This window comes from Saimiri boliviensis, chromosome 5 (genome assembly GCF_048565385.1).
Source record: "Saimiri boliviensis isolate mSaiBol1 chromosome 5, mSaiBol1.pri, whole genome shotgun sequence".
Taxonomy (NCBI): domain Eukaryota; kingdom Metazoa; phylum Chordata; class Mammalia; order Primates; family Cebidae; genus Saimiri; species Saimiri boliviensis.
The window spans coordinates 143,237,542-143,256,417 of record NC_133453.1 but is presented as its reverse complement, the minus strand read 5'-3'; the positions used below and the strand labels follow the sequence as shown (position 1 = coordinate 143,256,417).

Sequence of the window (18,876 nt, the reverse complement as noted above, 5' to 3'; positions counted from 1 at the left end):
AAACGATTCTGGAAAACTCATCCAAAGCAAATAAAATTTGACATTCAGCTGATCAATAAACAAAAATACACTTTAAAAGTTATAAAACTATGTCATTTGTACAAAGACCTGCTTGAGGTTTCTGAAAGTAGAAAAGATCACAGGGCTGGTTCGAAGGCAGTGACTTATCTCAACTAATCCAACTCCTTGTTCTACTCTTTCCCCTCTTCTCACTATTGCACTTGACTACTCTAAAATAAAATAAAATAATAAATAAATAAAAAAGAGCACAGGTTTTGAAATAATTGATGACATATGAACTTGATTCAGTGAAATTTCCTGTAAGATGAACAGCATGGGTCCTGTCCAATAGAAACTTATAACAAAAAACAGGCAATGCTCATGGGGTCTGCTTTTCTTTGTGAATACTGTATTCCCTCTCTCTAGCCCATGTGCCTACCCCCAAAAAGCAACATTTCTCCTTCTCTTTCAGAAACTTCATGCATCTTCATGAAGCTTGATGGCTGAGGCACATTCAGCTTCAACTATCAACTCCATCTGAATGACCGAAATCTGGGTTTCTGCATTGTCTTTCCTCATTTCCAATCCATATTCAATAATCTGGTGGCCACTTTCACCCAGACATACTGCTGTCATCTCAACTCAACTTGTTCTACACACTTCTACTACTGCTGTCTTCCACCACTCCAACCCCACCTTCAGAGCAATCAAGCTTGCTTTGTATCTTTCACCTCTTCCTTCTCTTCTTTTTTAACTGCCAATGCCCCTGCAACAACGCAAACCCTTATTTTGCCTTCATTTGACCCCAAATAATTCCAAGAGTGCCTTGAGCCTTTCTACGTTTAGTACCATGTATGTTTTTTCTCTTTCTCAACATGTTATGAAAAAGTGAAGTTGCTGGATACTTAAGACTTTATTTTATGCTCGATATTTAAAAATGTGCCCAAAGTAAAAGGTCCCCAAAGTCATTTGAACTACAGTATAAACAGTATTAAAGATAAATTCCCAGTAGAGAAAAATACTAAATCATAATCAAATAAGCAAATTACTACTATGAAAAATTTATACCAATTACAATATGTACAAAACAGCCAAGTTTTACTTGCAGATGACAGATGGAAAACAAGTTATAAGTAAAAAATAAAGAAGTGTTCTAACTTACTACAAGAAAGACATTATGACCATAGAGGTAACCGTATCAATACAACATCACAAAAACTAGAAAAAGAGAGTGAAAAACACTTGTAGTCCCATCATCTTTTTTTTTTTTTTTTTTTTTTGAGACGGAGTTTCACTCGTTACCCAGGCTGGAGTGCAACGGCGCGATCTCGGCTCACCGCAACCTCCGCCTCCTGGGTTCAGGCCATTCTCCTGCCTCAGCCTCCTGAGTAGCTCGGATTACAGGCATGTGCCACCATGCGCAGCTACTTTTTTTTGTATTTTTAGTAGAGACGGGGTTTCACCATATTGACGAGGATGGTCTCCATCTCTTGACCTCGTGATCCGCCTCCTAAAGTGCTGGGATTACAGGCGTGAACCACCGCGCCCGGCCCATCATCTTAACTATTATAATCTCTTTGGATTTTCCCCTTTTTGTTTTCCATGCTCGTATTTTTTGCTCATTTTAAAATCACAACTAAAAAGATATTCAGTTGAAATTTCATTTACTTCATTTTCATATAGCTGAATAAGTTGATTTCTTCCTATTATTTATTATTACAAATAAAGTTGCAATGAAGCTTTGCTTATTCTAACTTACCTCTTTAGGAGAGATTGCCAGAAATGGGATTAGTGGGCTTGGAGGTGTAAACATTTTTATGATGACTGAAACATCTTGCCAAAACTTTTTCAGAAAGACTGTTACTAATTTACAAAGCCATAAAAGCATACATGAGATCATCAGGTTCACCATGCCTTCATTAGCACTGAACATCACAATAAAAAGGGCTGATAGTTGCGAATTAGTAATAGTAGTATTTTTTTTGTCATTTTAATTTGAATTTCATGATTACTACCAATGATGAACATCCTTTTCTGTTTTCAAAATACTAGTTGGGTTTCTTTTTCCAATTGTGTATTTTGGTGCAATTAAATGTCCATTGTTAAACATTCCCCTAAAACTATTGCTTGGATTTTATCTTACTTTCTTCCTCTAGAGAGTGAGGAAGATGTATTAACATAATCTCACATAGGAAGACTGGGGGAAGAGTGGTGCCAGACTCAGTTGTTCAGCAGCTCAACACTGACAGCCACTAGGCTTTTCACTGTATCATCCCTGGCATGTTGACCTGTCATCTTAAACTGACTTGTCACATGATCTCAAGCTGATTTCCAGCAGCCACATGCAGACAACAATGTCCAAAGACTCAAAGGCTACCTATTTTACAGTTTGTCTGTGCACGAATTTGAGTGTGTCTATGAACTTTTTTCTTCCTGAATTTTGGAATACTTTAAACATAAAATGTACATTATTTTCTCTTATAATTTAAAAAGTGCTTTCATATTTGTGGTTATAGTTCCTTTATTATTATATCTAGTATATTCTTATTTTCAAAATTGTTTTCTTGCTAATGTAACACATAAACAGATAATGTACAAAACAAAAAAGTATATACATTAAGGATTCATCACAAAATGAAGATCCATGTAATCACCATTCAGATTAAGAATACCCCCAGAAGGCCGGGCGCGGTGGCTCGCGCCTGTAATCCCAGCACTTTGGGAGGCGGAGGCGGGTGGATCACAAGGTCAAGAGATCGAGACCATCCTGGTCAACATGGTGAAACCCCGTCTCTACTAAAAAATACAAAAAATTAGCTGGAAAAAAAAAAGAATACTGCCAGAACCCGAGAAGTTTCCATAATTGGGCCCCCTAAAATATTGCCATAGTCCCACCTACCCAAAGTAACCACTACTGTGAATTTTACAGTAATTTCTTGGTTTTTCTTTATGGCTTTACCATCTATCTATAGAAGCATGCCTAACACTATAGTTTTTTTTGGCCCGCTTTTCAAACTTTATATAGATAGAATCTTTTTTTTTTTTTTTTTTTTGAGACGGAGTTTCGCTCTTGTTACCCAGGCTGGAGTGCAATGGCACGATCTCAGCTCACCACAACCTCCGCCTCCTGGGTTCAGGCAATTCTCCTGCCTCAGTCTCCTGAGTAGCTCGGATTACAGGCACGCGCCACCATGCCCAGCTAATTTTTTGTATTTTTAGTAGAGACGGGGTTTCACCATGTTGACCAGGATGGTCTCGATCTCTCGACCTCATGATCCGCCCACCTCGGCCTCCCAAAGTGCTGGGATTACAGGCATGAGCCACCGCGCCCGGCCACAGATAGAATCTTGAGTATGTATCTATCTTCTTTAATTAATAATGTTTGGTGAAATTCATCCATGTTGAGTACTGCTGAGGTTTCATTTTCACTGCAGTATAGTATTCTTTCATATGAATGTACCCTGTTATGTTTATCCACTCTACCGCTGATAGAAATCTGTACTATTTCTAGATATTGACTTTACCCTAATGTTGTGCACATTCTTTTACATATCTCATGGTGCACAAATGCTTTTCTCTGTAGTGCATAAGGATGAGTGAAAATTCTGGATCACAGAATACACACATCAGCAGCTTAAGCAGATAATGTCAAATGGTTGCAACAACTTGTACTCCCAATACCAGTGTATGAATTTGTGCTTTTTCATACCTTTGTCAATACTTGGTATTATCTACTTCATTTTAGCAATTCTGGTGGGTGTGCAGTGTTCTCTCTTTGTGGTTTAATTTTGCATTTCCATGACTACTGAGACTGAGCATTTCCTCACATTAAGCAGACACAACTTCTTTTGTGAAGTGCCTGTGTTCTCTTGCACATTTTCAAAAGTCGTGTTTTCTTTTTCTTATTGATTTGTAGATACTCTTTAAAAAAAAAAAACCCTCTAATTGATTATATATATACTATATATGTTCTCCCATCCTGTCCTGCCTTTTTACTCTCCTTACAATGTTTCTGATGCACAAAGGTTCCAATTTTAACACAGGCAAATTAATCGATCTTTCCATTAGGCTTTCTTTGCTTTCTTATTTAAGAAGTCTTTCCCTTTCCTGAGTTTGTTCAGGGCTTTAAAATTCTCAAGGTTGCCTCTTCTTTCAACAGTACATGGGCCTGAAGTATTCCAGCTTTAGGGATGGCAGGCAGAAGATGCAACAAAAATTAAAATATGAACAAGGCAAACAAATTATGCATTTGAAAATGACAATATTGGTAAAAATGATATGGCTTAAAGGTAAAGCGAAACTGATCTGGAACTGACCTATCACAAGTTTCTAAACTGGAACTGATACAGTAAGTTATTACACATATACAGGTAAAACATATTTAAGACGGAATTTGCAATCCATGCAAATGCAAAATATACATTCTTTTCCAGTGCAAAACACAGACAAAAACTGAGCACATGCTGGCCCACAAAAAAATTATCAGCAAATTTCAGAGAATTTAATCATAAAGCATTCTCCGGTAACAAAACAGTCTGATTAGAAAATAATACCTAAAAGATAACTAGAAAATCCCATGTATCTGAAATTAGGAAGTATAATTCTAAATAACTTACAGGTTTATAATGGAAAATAGAAAATATTTTGAATTGAATATTAGTGAAAGCATTCAATTTTCTTAGTCTTTTAAACAATCGGTATTTGTTATCTTAATTCAATTTATGTCTACTTATCAATACTTGTATTTTTATGACTGAAACTTGCCAAAATCTGTCCAGAAAGATTGTTACTAACTTACAATGCCACAGAAGCACATATGAGATCATCAGTTTTACCATGCCTGAAATAGAAAATTTTTTATTTTCTATTTCAATGCTTGTATCTTCATAATTTGCTTCTGCTGACTTTAGGTTTAATTTGCTGTCCTTTACTGACTTTCTGAGAAGGAGGTTTAGCCCATCATCTCCCAGTCTTTTGTTCATAAAGGTTTAGATATCTCATAAAGTAGAGCATTATCTGTATTCCATGTGGGTTTTGTAGGGCTTCCTAATTTGTGGCTTGTTTATATGTTGTTGTTAGTTTTGGAAAATTCTCAGTGATTAACACTTCAAATACTGCTTCTGCCCAATTTTCTCTGACTTTGCTTCCTGGGACTCCAATTTAACATATGTTAGGCCTTTTTATTCTATACTCTGGGTTTTCTTTTTAATTTTCCATCCTTTAATGTCTCCAAAACTCTGGATAATTTTCTTCTATCTTACCTTTAGGTTTCTTAATTCTCAAATTTGTTTTGTCCAAGCTGTTATTATGCCCATCTGTGAAGTTCTTAATGTTACATGGTTTTGTTCTAAAATATCTATTTTTTAAAAAATTTCAGTTCTCTGTTAAAGTTCCTTTTTTTTTTTTTTTTTTTTAATACTCTTGAACACAGTAAACACTGTTATATTAAAGTCAAAGTCTGTGCCTACTAACTCCAAATTCTGGAGTTCCCAGAAGGCTGGTTCTATTATTTATTTCAAGTTTTCATTTGCTTTATTTGTGTGTATGTCTATCTAGTTAGTTCACCTTATGTGCCAAGTAGAAATAATAAGTTCTGAGATGTTTTATTTTATTCTTTTTTTTTTTTTTTGAGACAGAGTTTCACTCTTGTTGCCCAGGCTGCAGTGCAGTGGCGTGATCTTTGCTCACTGCAACCAACCTCTGCCTCCTGGGTTCAAGTGATTCTCCTGCCTTGGCCTCCTGAGTAGCTGGGATTATACGCACTCACCACCACTCCTGGCTAATTTTTGTATTTTTAGTAGAGATGGGGTTTCACCATGTTGGCCAGGCTTATTTTATTCTTCCAGAGATTACTGCCTTTCCAGGAATTCTGGGACCCCTAAATCTAACTTCTAATTGCCACAATCTAATTTTAAGAAGCAGGACGATGCACATATAAGATGTTGCTACTAAGAAGAACAGTTTATCTCTGGTTTACTTTACTTCTAGAGTCCAGCCTTTTGGGGTGTCAACCCAATGTGAGAGAAGCATATTAGGATCTTACAATTGTTGGTGGGCCCTGAACTTATTATTTTGTTGCGGGGGATAAAAAACATGGGAAAAGGAACACAGAAACAGTAAGTGGGCATACAAACAACTGAAACAGGAGTTGAAAAAAAAGCCATAAATATTTGGAAATATACATGCAAGAGCAGCAGCCCTAGTGTTTAATTGGCACAACCTTTATGTATTTTCACACATTTGTTTTCTGTTAAATAAAACTCCATAGTAGTTCTTATCTGCTTAATTCCATTAAAAAACATTTAATACTGTGACAGATACAATTAAGCAATTATTCCTACTTTAAGTCACTAAATATTTTATAACTTATCTTAATAATATCTTTATTGATGTTTATTTTTTCCTCATTATTTTTATTAAGTTATTCAATCATCTCCATAATTTTCAGACAGATGCTCCTTACATTTTGCGGAGTGAATGGGTTGAATACATACAGTTAGGAATTTAATCCTGTAAGTTATTTGTTTTCAGATATCTAAGGAACACACAGTATCCCAAGCAGTGAAGGAAATGACTGCCCTTGCTTTCAGATAACAGTGATGTTAACTGTAATTATCATAGATTAATGGACCAGTATGTCGTAAGGTGATGAAAATCCAAAGGGGTACAGTTATTCTTTTAACTTCTTTGACATATACATCATGTTTTTGTAATGTTAAGATCATGCTGTATCTTTAGGAGCACTTCAGGCATGGGCAGACTTATTTATGACATGTGTTTAAACTGCTAGTCAGTCAGCATGGGAGGGGTCCTAGAGTCAAATAACCTATTTGGCCACAACTATGACAATGTATGAATGTTCTACCTGTATCAAAGCAACTAACTGAGACAAACCTTTTTTTCTCTCTCTCTTGTTTGGTAACTGAATCTTGTTCTGTTACCCAGGATGGAGTGCAGTGGCATGATCTTGGCTCACTGCAACCTCTGCCTCCTAGGTTCAAGCAATTCTCCTGACTCAGCCTCCCAAGTAGCTGGGACTATAGGCGCACAATCCCACACCTAGCTATTTTATTTTATTTTTTTAAATTTTAGTCGAGATGGGGTTTCATCATGTTGCCCAGGCTGGTCACGAACTCCTGAGCTCAGGCTATCCACCCACCTCAGCCTCCCAAAGTGCTTGGATTACAGGCGTGAACCACTGTGCCCAGCTGAGACAAATCTCTTAATTCTCTTTCTAATTGTAGAAGTAGACCCACCATTTCTCTTCATTCTAATCTCTCTGAAAACATTTCATGCTACTGCAAGATAGAACAGTTGGGTAACAGTTTACTTTGGTAAGAAGAGAAGATACAGAAAGTTTCTCCTTAAGAAATTATCTTGATGTAAATGTTGCTTTAAGGCAATTTAGTCTTTAGAAAAGAACAATGTCTGTTATAGAGGAGGCACTCAATAAATACTTATGGAATAAATAACTGAAGGCCAAGATTTTTAAGGAATAAAACATGACTGTTGTTAAAAAATGTTAAGTATTAGTGAAAGTATCCTTCAGAAGGAAATTTCACAGAAGGTTTTATTGCAGAAACAACTAACCTTTTATCTCAGATAGGAGAGATACCTACAAAATGAAACTATAGGAATTCACTCACCCACTGGGCTGCTTCCAGCTCCATTTGGCACTGTGAGGTCTGTAGTGCTCAACATCCCACCTAACAACATTATGGAGAGAAGAGAGAGGGCAGAGAATGAATATGAAATAGCTCTCTTTATCTGACTGAATGTGAACTGAATAGAGGTGACTCTCACTGTAATCCTGACCAGACACAAAAATAAAAATGGGAGCCTGAGGCAGGTAGACACCTGAGGCTGGGAGTTTGAGACTGGACTGACCAACGTGGAGAAATCCCATCTCTACTAGAAATACAAAATTAGGCCGGGCGCAGTGGCTCAAGCCTGTAATCCCAGCACTTTAGGAGGCCGAGGCGGGTGGATCACAAGGTCAAGAGATCGAGACCATCCTGGTCAACATGGTGAAACCCCGTCTCTACTAAAAATACAAAAAACTAGCTGGGCATGGTGGCGTGTGCCTGTAATCCCAGCTACTTAGGAGGCTGAGGCAGGAGAATTGCCTGAGCCTAGGAGGCGGAGGTTGCAGTGAGCCGAGATCGCGCCATTGCACTCCAGCCTGGGTAACAAGAGCGAAACTCCGTCTCAAAAAAAAAAAAAAAAAAAAAAAGAAATACAAAATTAGCAAGGCATGGTGGCACATGCCTGTAATCCCACCCACTCGGGAGGCTAAGGCAGGATGGAATCCCTTGAACCTGGGAGGTGAAGGTTGCAGTTAGCCGAGATTGCCCCATTGCACTCCAGCCTGGGCAACAAGAGCAAAACTCCATTTCCAAAAAAAAAAAAAAAAAACACCAAAAAACCAAACAAAAAACAAACTAGCCCAGTCTGAAGTTGTCATTAATATGTAATCTGATGTAGTCACATATTTCATATATATGAGTTTACCTTTCAAGCTGGATGTCCACCTTCAATACCAAATAGTGGTACTGCATCATTACCAAAATAGTACATACTGATAAAAATGGGGGCAGTGTGTGGGGAGTATGATTAAATCATTAAATTAAATCTAGGACTTAAAGGAGAGGAGACACTGCATTACACAGACTAATACAATAAATGCAATGTAAATTTCTGCTGAATTAATGAAGTAATTCAGCCAGGAGGAAATGCAAAAAATACTCTAACTTCAATCAGGTAAGTCTATCGCCCATATTTCTAACATGAATGGCTCACACTCTACTTTAAATATCTAACTGAATTTTCTGCCTGTCAAAGTATGGCTTTCCCATGAGAAGGAAAAGTGTATAAATGGCAGGTTCTCAGTACTGTTCTACTTTGCATGACACAATGCTACACCCACAATTGATTTTCAAAAAAATACTTTAAAATGGAGCCAATTATGTAGCAGTGATTCCTGCTCATCAAAGCAATAAAATTAAGAATAGCAAAATAAGAAATTGCTTATGTTAGCAGTGAGTTTTTCCACCCTCTTTATTAAAGAACCAGCAGAATAGGTATCACCGCATACCTGCATTGCCAGTACTTGGTGGCCTCTGAGGAGCTCCGGGGGACACATTTCTATGTAATGTGGTTTGAGGTGGAGAGAGCATGCTTGAATCTGTTAATGTTGAGCTGGCTGCCAAAGATGGGGACACCAGTGAACTCCCTGGGTTAGTGTAGGACAAAGCATTGGGGCTGGTCACTGGAACTGTGACAGACATTGAAAAGTTCTGAGGTGGCAAACCAGGCTGTAAATAAAGAACAAGAAGGAAAAGACTGTTGGTTTCATATTCATCTACAAAGTAACTTACGAACTTTAATTTGGCAAGGTAACTCAAGTTACTGAAAGTACAGGATAGGGATAGGTTCATAATCAATTTACAGATTATTTTCTTTCGAATTCTATTTGAACATGAATATGCCTGACATGAGCCTTTTCAATTTCAGTTCTATATATTAATATGTATTAATACAATATAATGTATATATTCTATATTTCAAATATTTATAAACACAAAAATAAGAGGATGAACCTGATAATAAAGCAGTGTTGTCAAATTTAGGCATTACAAAGGGTATCACTGTCATCAAGTAAGCATAAATTGGCACTTTGATGCAAACCAGCTTAATAACTTTACATTTCTATTGGGAAATCCCAAATATAATAGAAGGAGAAAAGTGGGTACACATGTTATTAACTTAATATGTCAAATTTCCTAAATTATAAAAATGCCCCATTCTGATTTAACTGACTTTCTAAAGGGCAAAAAAAAAAAAAAAGTAATTATATACATAACAATGCAATTTGAGTATAATGAAAATGCAAAGAAACCTAAACAACAAAATTAACTACTAACCAAGCCAGTGATAAAAGTAATAAAGTTTTTGGTATCTTCTGTAAATTATATGAAGATTAAATTACAAATATTATAAATGCTAATCTTCCCTTCCTCTAAATTATTCCGCACCCCCTTTAAAAGGATATTTTCTATTTTCCTCTCGCATTTCCTCCATAGACCATTTACAATATGCTTATTAACCACGATAAATAATGTTCCTCTTTATAATTTAAAGCGGGAGAAAATAAAACAACTTTGCCCTCATTTTAAAAGACTAACATCCAAAAGTAAGGTAACACTGCTAATTCAAAGTTGGAAGAATATATTTTATTGGACTTCATTCAATAGTTTATTTCATGTAGAAAAATTATAATACATCAACAAATATAAAAACAGTGGGCATATGACAAATTTTTTCAAAAGTAAAACAGTTTTATTTATGCAATATCTTTGCAACTTTAACATTAACCGCAAGGTCAACAACATCGCTTTATTTGCTAATGTATCGTTTTTAAAAATAATAATGTTATTTGCCCCAAAATAACTCCTTAAAGCTATTTTTTCGTGAGCTGGCTTCTTATATAGTTTGAGCATCCCTAATCTGAGAACCCCAAATCCAAAACTTTCCGAGCACCAACACGATGCCACAAATAGAAAATTCCATACCTAACATCACGTGTGGAAATGCAGGCATACAATACACAGTTTATTCAGTGTCCCCAAGGGGAAAAGGACCCTTCCAGTCTCCCTTCAGCTTCAATATATCTTTTCTGTGCATTCCCAGATTCCCTCACGCAAGCACACCCACAAAGGGTAATCAAATGGCACATGTGTAGGCTACACATGCTAACAGCAGGTTTCCCATAATGCTCGGGGCCAAGACCTACAACATGGGTAGCTGAGACAGTGACACCTTTGCTCTCCAATGTTCCATGTACACAAACTTTGTTCCATGTACAAAATTATGAAAAATATTTTATAAAACTTTCTTCAGGCTATGTGTATGAAACATTAAGGAATTTAATGTTTAGACTTGGGTCCTGTCCCTAAGATACTGCATATGCAAATATTCCAAATTTTGATGAAAAAAAAAATCCCAAATTTGAAACATTTCTAGTCCCAAGAATTTCAGGTAAGGAATACTCAACCTGTAGTATAGAATTACTCTGAAGAAATGATCCATCATGCATACTTTAGGGCACAGTTTTGAGAGAATTAACTGATGGTAAAATAAATGTCAGCACTGAAACTAATTTGTTTAAGGGAGGTTGACCTACATATGCAGAATTAGAAAATTAGATCCAGAATAACCATTTTAAGTAGTTCTTGCCAGTGGAGCTTCCAGTGAGAACTCTTTGAAGAACTATCAAGTTTAGGAGCATGAGCTCAAAGACAAATACTCTTTCACTATGATGAATGAATATACAGAAATTATAAAGTCACTATTTGTTTTACAATCAATTTAAGAACACTGCTGCCTTAAATTAAAATTAAGGCAGGCTGCTCTGCCTTAGTATCTATAGCATAAGAAAAGAACAAAAGTTGGCTGGGTGTGGTGGCTCCCGCCTTTAATCTCAGCACTTTGGGAGGCCGAGGTGGGCGGATCATGAGGTCAAGAGGTAGAAACCATCCTGGCCAACACAGTGAAACCCGACCTCTATTAAAAACACAAAAATTAGCTGGGAGTGGGGGGCATGCACCTGTATTCACAGCTACTCAGGAGGCTGAGGCAGGAGAATTGCTTGAACCCGGGAGACAGAGGTTGCAGTGAGCCGAGATCGCACCACTGCACTCCACCCTGGCAACAGAGCGAGACTCTGTCTCAAAAAAAAAGGAACAAAAGTTTGGTGGCATTGTTGCCAAGTGATTTGGGGACATTTACAAACAGCAAAGCAGTAAGCTTAGCTCTACTACTATTACAGTAACTATACCAAATAATTAAAAATAATTTAGGAAAAAGTTTTGCAACAAACCTAACTACCTTACCTTTTGCTTTCTCAAGATCTATTTAAGAACATGTAACTTTTTAAGTCATGGGAGTAGAGGGAAAGTTTTAGACATACTCTGTATTATAAATCATAGAATTTTAGAGCTGGAAGATACCTTAAAAACCATGAGAGCCAACTCAATGACTTTATAGATGAAGAAAGAATTCAAGATGTTTAGGTGCCCTATCCAAAGGTACTGGGGTAAGAAGTGGCAGAGCTTGGATCAGCATGTTTTCTCTTCACTTCTACACTTAAGATGCTGAACATACATAAGACTTCAGCAATTTTACCTTAAAGTTTTATTAAAAATACTAATAAAATGCCTTTCTTCCCTTCTACTACTTGTCATCACCCACTATAAAAATAAGCAACAAGATGTTTGCTCAATCTCTTCATGCACAAGATAAAAGCACAAACCATACTTTAGTACTCACTGCGATTTTATGATTCCGCATCATATTATCAAATTCCTCATTAATTTTTTTATATTTTTCTTCTGTATGTGGAGTTAGCACATATGAAGTATCAGGGTCTGGGCTGTCGCACCCTCTGTGTTCCTTCTTGTTCAGAGCCTAAATAATGAAGTTAACAAAAAGGATCAACAAATAAAAAGTAGAGGTAAAGTAAAAGTACTTACAGGGCCTCGTTTGAAAATAAAATCACTATCTTCATTTAGTTTGCTGAATCTGTCCTCCGAGAGTGGACTGTGCTCAAAGTAATCGTCAGCATCAGGGCTCTCACAACCATTAAGGCCTTTCTTTCTTAAAGTCTGAAATACAATTGGAAAATTCACACACAAATAATGCTAACTTGCCATGAGTTTTTCTGTAAAATTTATTAAGAGAGCACAGACGGAATGAATTGAATTATACAAGAGCCACTGAAACGGTTTCTAAATGATCACAGATGTATTTAATTCTTCAAATAAGGTAAATATTAGATATAAGTAAAATTAATTCTCCCACTGTACATTAAGAGAAAAGGAATATTTACTTGTTTGGATTCTTCCTTTCTAAACTTCTTAAAATACTTAATTACTCACTGCTCTGACAGTTAAAACTCTCAAATCTGATTAAAGCCTGATCAATTTATCTGATATAACCAATCCATGAAAGAAATAAAAATCTATAAAAATGATGCTTTGAAAAGTTATAGTACCTTTATAAATTGAACATTTCAGCAACTTCATGTACTGACATTCCTTTCTGCCTATCAGAGTTTATCCTACTCAACAAAGAATTAGCACAATACCCCAATCAATTCACTCCTATTATTCACTTTCCTGTATCACTTTGAAATACAACGTTCAAACTTGATAATTACTTACATCTGTAATGACTCTTTCCTAATTAGAATGTATAAATTATTAGTGACTTTACATAGTTTTAAAATTTGCACTTAAAAGTTATTCAGAGTATATTTCATGGTTTGATTTAATCCACTGATTTGACTTCTGGAGAATTTTCTAGAGTGCCATTAAAGTATCTCCTGGATTCTACTAACTTTCTTTTTTCTTCTTATTTTGGGATAAGTATAATGCAAAAAAAAGTTGATTTTCTGATTTTTATTTTTAACTTAAAGTCATCCTGAAATAACTTGTCTAGTACTTAAAAGAATAAATTAAAAACCAAGAGCTTGAAGATCTATGGAATATTCATTTACTTTCAGAATAATTTCTTTCTTTCTTCTTGAAACCCTGGTTAGTCTTATTTTAAAGCAGAGTTACTGAAATGGCTGAGACTTCTTGATTTTCTGGCCAACTCCAGAAAAGGATTAGGAAGTTAAAATTTCCAAGTCAAAGCTTCATCACTGAACTAGTCCTAGGTAAGTTCATCAATAAATGATTATTTAAATTAGAACTAAAGAAAATTATTTCATAGCAGATCTTAGTATCCTTTAAAACATAATTAGCAATAATTATGTATGTTTATTTTACTCTGTTCTTCTTGAAGTAGAATGTAAACATAGTACATTAAGATTCAGTAATTTTTTTCTTAGTTTCTCCAAAGTCAAATTATTTAAAAATTTCACTTCACTCTCTTTTGATTTTTAAAAATTTTGCATGAAGAATCATAAACAATCATTAGTGTAGATATGTTAGCTTCTTAAATTACTTCGCATGTCCATATAGCAAACACGACATTTATTTCTCCAACATTTCCTCCATGGCACTGGGCTCTATGGGCCTAAGTAATCACATGGACTTTGATGTGTGCTTGGCCATAAAAGGTCCTGTAGCTGGGAGCACTAAAGGATAAAGGCATTTATCCTCCCCCAACCATGGTAGCACATTTACTTGCCAAATCTTTCCAAGTAGCTATGAGCAGTGAAAATGTAGACACTCAGAACACTGGAACACACTGAACTCTTAAAACCTACAAAGCCCTAGAAACAGAACAAATAGAATAGGTGCCTAGACACAGATCTTATCATAAAGTTGTTGATTTATTCTAGTCCTAAATTTCTGATATTCTCCCCAATTTTCATCTATTTTAAGACTAGTTAATTCATAGTCTTGCTCTTCTTAGTAAGCTGTAATGCATATCACTGAAATTTTCACAAACGGCAATCATCAAGTACTTATTTCTTTGACCATGTTTTAATTGACAGAGAAAAAAGATAGCTGTTCAATAATTACACTAAATTTTTACTCTAAGAGTAGGGTTAACCCTGCTTGTACTTTTGAGGAAGGAAAGCGCTCTGCTATCTCCAGCTCTGCAAGCCTTCACTTCAAATGGGGTTTCTGTCACCATGAGGGAATTTAAGAGGCTCTATCAGCTTTGTAGATAATAAGCTAATGTACCTCTGTTTGATAGGCAACTTGTGTCTCCTTATCACTAAAACATGAAGAGTTGTTTTGAGAACCCAACTACCATAAAAAGACTTTTTCTATCTTCACATTACCAAATAGCACAAGCGTAGAAGTTTCTCCTGTGCCACTGGTATGATTAACAAGTGGAATGCTGTAATCTTTTAAGAAGCCCAGGCGAGGTACGTAAGAACCAGGCCAGCCTCAGTTTTCTCATGCACAAGTTAGGGACAACAAAAACACTTGCTCAATGAGGAAAACACAGTGCGGAAAGGTCACCAGTATGAGAGATCTGCTTATTCCTCACAAAGAAGTAGAAAAAAGCATCAGGAGTGTTAATACTGCATACTCTCTATAGCTATTACTAGTCATTACCATAATCCATTCTAAAGTAAATAGAACTTCAAAGATACTTTGTTTCTTGTAAATAATGTAACTGACAGTTTTTCAATATCATTCCGATAAACTTAAGGAGAAAACTCAATTGTGCCAAAACAATTTCAAATTTCTGTGGTGTGTACCCATTTAAGTTGACTTATCACAGTTGCTTTTCTTAAAGAAATGTATTCTAAAACATACATTACAGACGGTTAAAAAGACAAATTTAAAGAACAATTATTAATCAATTTAAGACGATTTGATATACCTTGTTCTGTGCATGTTCCAATTAATTTAAAGGTCTTAATTGGCAAGATTACTGAAACAAAATCCTAAAATTAATGCACGTATATTTTTCATCAGTTCACTTCTATAGAAGAAAGTAATTTTATTTTTGAAGGGTCCATTAAGCACTTGTTAGAAACAATCATTTTTCTATTTATGTCCACTTTTCTATTTATGTCACAACAAAGTTAAATTCCATTATGATTTTAACATAATGTGATGGGCCAATTCCAGTACTTTCTGCATACTGTCATTTATAGTACAAAATGTAGAATTTATTAAACTTAGCTAACATTTACCTTTCTACACTAATTAAGAATAGTAAAATACTTTTAAATGAATCCCCCAAAACGAGTATCTTTAAAAACTATGTATTATTAGAACACATTCTTCTAAGTTATCGATTTGATTCTATGGGGTTTGTGCCTTGGTTTTTGAGCTATTTTTCAACTCTATAGAAACAGAAGTTAATTTGTTGAAAACAGAATAATGCAAATAATTTGTGTTTGTAGACATGCAAATAAATTCTATCTAGTGGAAGTTCAACTGACTTCTTCCCCGAACTGTGGAAGAGCCAGGTTTTGTATTTATGAAGCAAATTCATTTGGCCTTGATGGGCTTATATATTTGTCTGATCTTTGAATTTACCAAGGCAACATTTTTTTCAGACTCCCTAATTAATGACTTAAAATCTTTGACTCATGACCACTTTGTATCTGAGAGTCATAATTACCTTTATAAAAAAATATTATCACTTAACGAGTGTGAAACTACCCAATTCATTGACTTTAGGTCTAAACTCAGGAAAAGAGATTTCTAGTAATCCTTGATAGACCTTATTATCAGAACGAGTACTGGTTTTTTCTTTCTTTCTTTCTTTTTTTTTTTTTTTTTGAGATGGAGTTTCGCTCTTGTTACCCAGGCTGGAGTGCAATGGCGCGATCTCGGCTCACCGCAACCTCTGCCTCCCGGGTTCAGGCAATTCTCCTGCCTCAGCCTTCTGAGTAGCTTGGATTACAGGCACGCGCCACCATGCCCAGCTAATTTTTTGTATTTTTAGTAGAGATGGGGTTTCACCATGTTGACCAGGATGGTCTCGATCTCTTGACCTCGTGACCCACCCGCCTCGGCCTCCCAAAGTGCTGGGATTACAGGCTTGAGCCACCACGCCCGGCCAAGAACTGGTTTTTAAAAGGAAGAAGTAGTATGCTGTTCTTTAAAATTTAAAAACAAAATTTGATTAATGATCTGTATTAATTTGTTATAATATCAACAAGGAAATATGACAAGAGAGGGCCTATGGCCTTTCAATACTCATCTTCAAGACATTCTTGTGACAATTCATAAATTCTTATTTATATCATAGCATTAACAATGTTAATTGTCTAAAACAGTAAACCCCACAATCTCCTGAAGCTAGGTTCCTCTCCATCAGAAGCTACCAAGATCTAAAATAAAATACAAGCTGGTGGAGGAAGAGAGGAGAGCATACTGCCTAAAAACATTTCCAGGAAAAAGGAATCTCTACAACATATCCACAATCTTTCTGTCTTGGAAATGCCCAAATTAACTTAAAATAGAAGGTTTTCCTTTGTTGTCTGGCATTAATTAAACCAGTTTTACCTAAATGAAGAACTTTAAAAGCCTTCTATCTAGTGCTGACCAAACATTCCAATAGTACAAAGGCTCCTGAGTTTTAAATTTCCATACCAATTTAAGGAAAAACAGTGAAAGCCTGAAATTTTCTGAGTGGAAAAGAACCACCTCCATTTAGGTTAGTTATATCCACTTGTTTCTTTGATGAGGCTATTTGACAGCATTGCAGAGATGGACATTAGTTAACTTATTACAGAAAACTTGTAGTTGCTGCAAATAATTATTGTTTGCAGAAACTGTTTTCTGTGGAATATCGTTGACTGTCACCCTGTGGATACTGACCAGTTTTGTTTCTATTTATAAATTTAATTCTGCATTCTTTAACATAAATTGTGTTACATTCTCCTCTGTTTAAGATCTTATTGTTCCCTCATTCATGAATCAAAATATCCAATATGTTCATTTTATAATTTTATGATAGTAATCTTTATGCCTTCATCCAAATCTAATCTGCAATTTCGAAGACTTATAATTCTAACCGCCTGCTGTATACTTTCATTTGGATATTTTACTAACATTTCTATTTCAACTTAACAGAGACAGAATTTGTTACCTTTTATTAAACAGAGCTTTGGACTTACCAACCTGGTCAACCCTATTCCCTTTGTTCTCTCTCTACATTCACATGGAATATCAAATTTTGTAGATTACTTCCATTTCTACTGTTCCCATACTCACCCAAGCCTGTACTATCTTATGTCTAGACTCTTATATATTTTTTTCCCCTCTTTTCTCTCTCCATTCTATCTGTTCCATAAACTATTACCAATTCAGTTCCCCTCAATACCACTTTCAATTTATCACCTGTTTTAAATCAATTCATTTTTATATGAAGATCATCAGTTGTGCCTGCAAACCAGCCTCGGTGTTATCTTGCAAACCAGCCTCGGTGGCAGAGATGAGAGACCCTGGAGCCCTTAATATGGAGTTCCTGGTGTCAGGCCTTCAGAAAGCCAGATGCTCCTGCCTCCTCCCTTTGAATGCTATCTGTCTGCAACCTTTCAATAAATTCCTTCATTAGCTGTAGCTACTTTAAATGCGTTCCTATCCCTTATAATCAAAGAAGCATGAGGAAGAAAACTTTCAGTGATCCTTCAGGTAACACATTATTAGCCTCTTTATCCAAATGACATTATTTCTCAAAACAAGTCTGGCTAGTACCTCCACAACCTAGAATCCAGAAAGGGTCTCAAATCTTGAAGTGATGATTAATTACTGTTGTGATGATTACTTACTGTTGTTGGACAAAGATAACTGACTGAAATAATGGTACCTACCCCCAGCAAAGATCTTTAAAGTCACATGTCCTATCATTCTCATATAGTACTAGCAACCTTACCTTTCAAATTCCAGGAAACATTTACAGAATTCTGGGTATATGCTACCCCTTGGCTGACTGTCCATCTGCCTCTCATTTTCTGGTTTATATACTAAATCTCTTGGTGAAATTAGAGATGGAAAGGATTAAGAGTTGAAAAGAGAAACAAGAGACACTTGAGGAGAAAAAAATACTTTTTAGACTTTTTCTAAGTGAGGTTTTCTTTTACATAATAAACTTACAAAAATTTGTTTCAAAATGAATTACTAATTAGGCAGGGCAATTCATTTGAAGGGGGTTTCTTTTAGCTTATGCTCTTTCATGTTAAACACTCAGCAACAAATTACATAGTTAAATTTTAGACACATTTTTCCATGGAAATGTTATATATAAAATGGTTAAACTATTTTATATATAAAATATAAAATGTTTTATATACACAGACACATATATGTAAACTTCCATAGAAAATAAGTGTGTGTGTCTAAAATTTTAAATAAATACATGTGATTCTATTTGTTTAGAATGGAACTTGAC

General features: G+C 35.6%; 1 protein-coding gene across 11 annotated transcripts in view; it reads right to left on the bottom strand.

Annotated features, from left to right (window-relative positions):
- Positions 1 to 18,876, bottom strand: part of MEF2A (myocyte enhancer factor 2A) — a 142,240-nt gene that overhangs the window by 33,316 nt on the left and 90,048 nt on the right. For 4 of the 11 annotated variants that reach the window (XM_074400090.1, XM_074400094.1, XM_074400092.1 and 1 more), the window contains exons 4-6: positions 12,316 to 12,465; positions 9,095 to 9,314; positions 7,647 to 7,706 (exon numbers count right to left, since the gene is read on the bottom strand). In XM_074400090.1, coding sequence (XP_074256191.1) covers positions 7,647 to 7,706; positions 9,095 to 9,314; positions 12,316 to 12,465 — 430 coding nt within the window. Of the gene's footprint in view, positions 1 to 7,646; positions 7,707 to 9,094; positions 9,315 to 12,315; positions 12,466 to 12,530; positions 12,663 to 18,876 lie in introns of all 11 variants that reach the window. The other 7 variants (XM_039479891.2, XM_039479893.2, XM_074400093.1 and 4 more) reach the window with 3 other exon arrangements.